The sequence below is a fragment of the Sebastes fasciatus genome, chromosome 18 (assembly GCF_043250625.1).
Source record: "Sebastes fasciatus isolate fSebFas1 chromosome 18, fSebFas1.pri, whole genome shotgun sequence".
In the NCBI taxonomy this organism is placed as follows: domain Eukaryota; kingdom Metazoa; phylum Chordata; class Actinopteri; order Perciformes; family Sebastidae; genus Sebastes; species Sebastes fasciatus.
Window position 1 is genome coordinate 22,525,159 of NC_133812.1, and position 6,843 is coordinate 22,532,001.

The 6,843-nt window shown below is 37.5% G+C and overlaps 1 protein-coding gene across 3 annotated transcripts in view; it reads left to right on the forward strand.

Moving 5' to 3' along the window:
• Nucleotides 1-3,719, forward strand: part of syne2a (spectrin repeat containing, nuclear envelope 2a) — a 90,080-nt gene extending 86,361 nt beyond the window's left edge. For all 3 annotated transcript variants that reach the window (XM_074614846.1, XM_074614847.1, XM_074614848.1), the window contains 7 exons: nucleotides 22-148; nucleotides 510-712; nucleotides 795-971; nucleotides 1,157-1,285; nucleotides 1,377-1,568; nucleotides 2,302-2,375; nucleotides 2,553-3,719. In XM_074614846.1, the coding sequence (XP_074470947.1) occupies nucleotides 22-148; nucleotides 510-712; nucleotides 795-971; nucleotides 1,157-1,285; nucleotides 1,377-1,568; nucleotides 2,302-2,375; nucleotides 2,553-2,760 (1,110 nt within the window). In that variant the 3' untranslated portion in view covers nucleotides 2,761-3,719. The remainder of the gene's footprint in view (nucleotides 1-21; nucleotides 149-509; nucleotides 713-794; nucleotides 972-1,156; nucleotides 1,286-1,376; nucleotides 1,569-2,301; nucleotides 2,376-2,552) is intronic.
• Nucleotides 3,720-6,843: the final 3,124 nt, after the last annotated feature.

Here is a 6,843-nt window from a genome sequence, read left to right on the forward strand (position 1 = left end):
GTGTGTTTGTTGCGTCTGCAGCTGCGTCTCATGTCTCAGTGCAGCGGCAGCATCGAGAACCTTAAAAGAGTCTCGCTGATCCTGGATGATGAGGAGCAGCCGGAGGAGCTCGGTCTGACGGGACTCACTGCCTCAGACAAACAGTCAGGTGAGAGACATGCTGTGATTAAAGGCTTGATGTTCACTGTGATGGATTGCACAACCAAACATTTTCAACAGAGTGGCAATAAATTTGCAGATTACTAATGGGCCGGTTAAAAGAATAGAGAGCAATGGATGCCTGAAACAGCTGGAAAATGCATTTAAAGTTTAAACGAAATTCCAGATAACGTGCCAAGCGAGCCGGTTATTGTTGTGAAATAAACCCCTTCATGGCGATGCGGCATTCAGACACAAAGCAGGGTTCATTTACATTTACATTATCTCTTACATATTTAATAATGGTGAGTTTCTCAAAGCACCTTGTGACAAAAAAACTTCTACATTAGTGAATGTTTGTGTTCTCACAGGTGTGATTGAACGCTGGGAGCTGCACCAGGCTCAGTCCAGGAGCGACCTGCGCGCCGGCCCTCCGGAGCCCCGAGATCTCACATCTGACCTCGACGACATCACTTCCTGGTTGGAAAACGTGACCCCGGAGCTAGAGCGCCTCCGGCAGTCCGATCCAGCGGCCAGTATTGAGGACATGGAAGCCAGAGCCAAAAAACTAAAGGTGAACTTTAAGATGAAATACTATAAAACAGATCTGATGATTCAGCTTTTGAGTTTTTATATTCATGGATGTTCTCTTGCAGGAGATGCAGAAGGTGTTTACTCGCTACAAGTCCATCATGCTGTCCGTCAACCTGCGAGCTCAGGGGGATGCAGAACTACAGGAGAGAGTGGCCGGTATGAACCGAGACTGGAGCCGAGCGTGTACGGGCGTCGAGCAGTGGGACACCGATCTGAAGAAGACGCTGATGCGCTGCCAGGTGAGAAGAAAGTGTTCATAATAGACTGTTATACGATGTTATACGCTTCGTTTTGATTGTACACTGACTTGTAATGAGGAGGGTCTCGGTGCAATTTGTATTTATAGTGGTGTACCACTCTGAAACTTGTCTTGCATAATGTTGATTTAAGTAAAAGATCTAAATACTTCACCTTCTCCACACAGGAGTTCCATGAAACCATCCATTCCCTGCTGCTGTGGCTGGCCCATGCAGAGAGCAGACGCTACGCAGTGGACATCAATGACCCAGACACACCTGTCCAAGCCCTGCAACAACACCGCGGCACGCTTACAGTACGCAGATCATCGTGTTTTTGTCGAGCGTTCACTTCCCTGCTGCTAGACCGCACCGTCAACCACCTCTTATGTTTGTTGTGGTTTGCAGGATCTGCAGGAGGAGCTGCAGGGCAGGCAGACTCAGCAGGCCTCCCTCCAGGCTCTGTGGTCTCAGCTGCAGCCGGAGGACGAGGCTGAGGAGAGCGTCGAGGCCCAGGAGAAGCTCCATGTGACGGGCAGCAAACTGGAGTCGCTGCTGAGGCATGTGGACCAGGACCTCGGCACCCTGCAGCAGCGTCTGGTGAGAGTTTAACCATAACGTTTTGTTTGTGATTTAAGTATTTTATAGACTTATATACAATATTGTTACCACAGCGTATATGCAGAGATTCTCAAGTTATATTAAATACATTTTTAAGACCCTTTTCATAGATTTTAAGACCTCATCGCCACTTACACTTACTATACATTGATTGTATCAACTAAAACAGGCACAACTAAACAGTCTTGGTTTGTGGTGACTTCTTGGACCACCAACCATATTCAGATAGACATGGTTGGAACAATCACAAGAGAATGAATAAAGACAGTGACTAACCTAATGCAAGGTTTATTACAAAGAGTAATATCAGTAATACATGAGAGCTAGAAACATCTTGATCCCTATAGTATGCCTTAAAAAAGTCATAGTATAGTACATAGTTTCTCAACATGCGGCCTGCAGACCAATGGAAAACTTGTATTTCCCCATTAGCTCAGTAGTTTAACACTCCGGTGTAAATGGACCTCTGTGTAACGTCATCAAGCAGTAGTCATTTTTCAGATTACGTCAAATCTGGGAGGATTCGAAAATAAACCACGTAGAATCCCACTACGCGTCTTTACAATGATTAAATTCATACAAACTTAAGCATACAACCTCTTTGGGCAAATGTACATATTGAAAACTGACTTTTTAAAAGACTTTTTAAGAACTTGTGTGTGTTTTAAATAAGAGATGGTGAAACTTTAACATTTCTTTGTCTTTAATTCAGGATTGTGAGTCTGCATCAGGCGCCCAAGGCCAAAGCGCCTCTGCAGATCCAAAGAAAGGTTCCTCTACTCAAAGGTAAAAAAAAAGACATCAGTATTTAATACAATGCTATTCAATGTTGTTTTGAATCGTGATTTGTAGATGAAAAGTTCTCTGGATTGCTTGTTGAGTTATGTTCTTATCATTAAATAATGTGTGTTTTTTCTGTATTCCTGTAATAAACTTTACTTCGGTGTCTTGTGTGTCGTTCAGAGAGAAGAGGGACTCGTCCCCGCCTCGTTCCTTCTTCTACCGGGTCCTTCGTGCTGCCTTCCCCCTCCATCTCCTGCTCCTGTTCCTCCTGCTCCTCCCCTGTCTAATTCCCCAATCAGAGGGCGACCCCGGCTGTACTGGGGCCAACAACTTTGCTCGGTCCTTTTACCCCATGTTACGCTACACCAATGGCCCACCGCCCACCTGAGATAAAAAAAAAAGACTGAGAACATACTGAGAAACACAAAGCCACCTTTTTGTCCCACTGAAACACGTGAACGAACATGTAAAACAGTGATTGACTTCTAAAAAAAAGAAAAGTCTAAAGTGCAGAAATTGTACTTCTATTTGTTGATATTTGATCTTAGAACAGATTATATTTATTTCACAAACAAAACTACCCATTTAAATCAGGAAAAACCACATGTGAACGGAAATGCTGATGTTTTAGTTTGATAATGCAAAGATCTGCAGCCTCTTGGAGATCTCTCCTTAAGGAGTGCCATTACATCGAGTGTCTTGACACTTGTGGAGGGGTAAAGCAGCATACATACTGTAGCAGTGGCAGTAAACAGGTAAGATAGTTTAAATATCCCTCAGCCACTATTGAAGCCAGCGAACATATTCCAGTGATTTCATTGGATAATAACAGGTTGAAGCCAAGTAAGATGAAAAATCACTATTTTTCTTACTTCCAAACACAGTATAATAATAACTGTAAACAAGTCCCAGCTTAGCTTTTATCAGATTTTTTAAATTAAAATGTGTACATTATCCTCATCATTTACATGTCATTTAATGAACTGTTGAAATTTAATTTTGTCTAACTTGACCCTGCAAACAAAGCATGCTTGATCTATGTTTATGTTACTGAACTCTTTAAAAAAAAGTTTATTTTTCCAAGAAAAAACACTGGTTAAAATTTGTGATGTAATCTTTATAAAGCGAACCGTACAAAATTATGGCAGTTTTATACGAAAAATTGTATGTTCATATTTTTTTAGATGCTATTTTTTTTTGGAGTAGATTGTGAGCAGACTGTTGAAACACTGTAGATTTAGCAGGATGATGTGTATGTACAAAATGTAATAATATAATGCTTATTTATAACATCAAACGGTGGATTTGTGCTCTTAATTTTCTGGTAGTAAACACTGATTGTCTTAATTCTGTTTACTCAGAGCATTTTTTTGTTTTGTTTTAAATGTTGCCTGTCATGTCATAAAAAAGTTGTAGCATTGTAGGTCATAAAAAGTCATAAAAAATCATACAAAAGTCATATAATTAGTATGATATATAAAAGGTAAAAAAAAAAAATTATAATCTCATAGTATGTCGGAAAAATGCCATGAAAAGAGTCCTACTTTATTATGTCAAAATTTCAATTGACAGTATAGTGCACTGGAAACCACTTACAGTGATCATGTCTGTCTGGGTCAAATTGATCATCATAAGCAGATGATTATTATAACCGAAAAAAAGTCATACTAAAGTATGTCGAAAAATTTCATGAAAAAAAGTCATAGTATGTCGCGTAAAATTTTGTGAAAAGAAGTCATAGTATAGTATGTGAAAAAAATGTATGGAAAAAAAAGTCATAGTATAGTATGTCGAAAATTTCATGCAAAAAAGTCATAGTATGTCAAAAAATTTCATGAAAAGAATTCATACCATAAATGTCATGGAATAAAGTCATGGTATAGTATGTCGAATAATGTCATGAAAAAAAGTCATGTTGAAACTTTTCATGAAAACAGAAAAATTTCATGAAAAAAAGTCATGTTGAAAAATTTCACAAAAAAAGTCGTATAGTGTCGAAAAATTTCATGAAAAAAGTCATGTCGAAACTTTTCATGAAAAAAAAGTCATGTCGATTAAGTCAGGTTGAAAAATTTCACAAAAAAAGTCGTATAGTATGTCGAAAAAATTTCATGAAAAAAGACATGTCGAAACTTCATGAAAAAAGTCATGTCGAAACTTTTCATGAAAAAAAAGTAGTCGAAACTTTTCATGAAAAAAAGTCATGTCGAAACTTCATGAAAAAATGACGTCGAAAAATTTCATGAAAAAAAGTAATGTTGAAAAATTTCACAAAAAAAGTCGTATAGTATATCGAAAAAATTTCATGAAAAAAAGACGTTGAAACTTCATGAAAAAAAGACGTCGAAACTTTTCATGAAAAAAAGTCATGTCGAAAAATTTCATGAAAAAAAGTAATGTTGAAAAATTTCATGAAAAAAGTCATGTCGAAAAATTTCATGAAAAAACAGTCATGTCGAAAAATTTCATAAAAAAAAATTGTCGAAACTTTTCATGAAAAAGTCATGTCGAAAAATTTCATGAAAAAAAGTCATGTCGAAAAATTTCACAAAAAAAAGTCAGTATAGTATGTCGAAAAATGTCATGAAAAAAAGTCATGTCGAAAAATTTCATGAAAAAAAAGTAATGTCGAAACTTTTCATGAAAAAAGTCATGTCGAAAAAGTTCATGAAAAAAGTCATGTTGAAATTTTTCATGAAAAAAAAGTCATGTCGAAAAATTTCATGAAAAAAAAGTCATAGTATAGTGTGTCGGAAAATTTCGTGAAAAAAAGTCATAGTATAGTATGTGAAAAAAAATGTATGGAAAAAAGTCATAGTATGTTGCGAAAAATGTCATCAAAAAAAGTCATAGTATAGTATGTCGAAAAATGTCATGAAAAAAAAAAAAGTCATACCATAACATAAAAAGGACTTCACTGTCCACTATTACAAACCACAATTAAAAATGCCAATGTATTATCTGTACAATATTTTTGCTTTATTTAATAAACCAGAGAGAATTGATATATGTATAAACATACAACAAAAACAATGATCATCCACTAACTGCATAGTTGATGAACACACGAGATAATTTTTGATAATTGACGGAATACCCAGAAGTCCTTTCACCCAGATTGCTACTTGTTTATTAGGGCTGTCCCGAATACCATTGTTTGGGCTTCAAAGCTTCGGTGAGAAATGTTCAAAGGTTTAGCGCAGCACAGCAGGCCGACATGTTCGTCTGTCTGTCTTCATCTCCCCCGTTTCAGTGCCGCTGCCGCACTACTGTGCACGAACGCACCTCTACACACAACAAACAGTGATATCCGTCTGAGAATAATGAAGAATGTTGTGGAATTATTCCTTATTTCCTGGGCTATTTTGGGATTGATACTTTATTATTACATACTTATATATATAAAAAGGTCAAATACCATGGCAACGGTCAAAGCTTTGAAGCATTCGGGTCAGCCCCAGCTGTTTATACATCATTGTTAAAAGTGATCACAAGAAATCAACCATCCAATCATATATTATGACAATCTTTTCTGGGAACATAGAGTACAATCTAAGTACATGTACAAGGTGAAAATACAGTTTTTGATATATGGTGATAAAAAAGTGTGACCAGAGGAAAAGCACAAGACAGACACGACTGAACTGGTACAGAAGTTCATGGTGGGGTGGGGGGGTTTCTACATATTTACATAATATTATGCGCCTGTCTTGCAGTGATCCTGATTGTCGAAGCTGCATCACGACTGTGGACACACGATGGCTACGGCAGCAAGTTCCAAAATACAAAAATATTTTTTCATTTTCTTCAAGCAAAACTTGACAGGTAGGAGTGCAATGTTGTCATAAGAGCAATAGTGGTTATGATTTGTCTTTGACGAGAAAGCCAGCACCGGGTTGCACCAGCTAAGTTCAAAGCCGTTTGAACGTAATTTCTAACTTAAGCGAAAATGTGAACTCATTTCCAGGTTTTAGGACTCATTCCTGTAGCACTCTGTTTGTTTAGTCCAGTGAATTAAATATCTGACAAATCCATTTCTTCATGTTGATGAAGAAAAAATGTAAATCCAATACATACCCAGAGATATTATAGAATTAGCTACCTCGATAGAAGCTGTATAAAAAAACAAAATCTCTATTGTCTCTCTGTTTATATCATCATATTGCCCAAGCCCATCTATATCTATCTATGCTACAACAGGGGTTGCACATATCTTTTTTTTGTTAGCGTGGTTGTTCTCTTTTCAGTCATTATTTACACAGCGTTCCCTGTTGGACCTCCAGACGATGAATATATATGAATATGATTCAAGTTGAAATTAGCTGCTGAGCTCCAGAGAATCATGGCAGTAACATATAGAGAGGCCAAGTCCTGCCCCTTCCGGTGGACCACCATGGGACCTTATTTCTGAAAAAAACATGAACGGTAGTCAACGACGGAGAGAGATAAATATTTTTTTTATCCTGTTTGA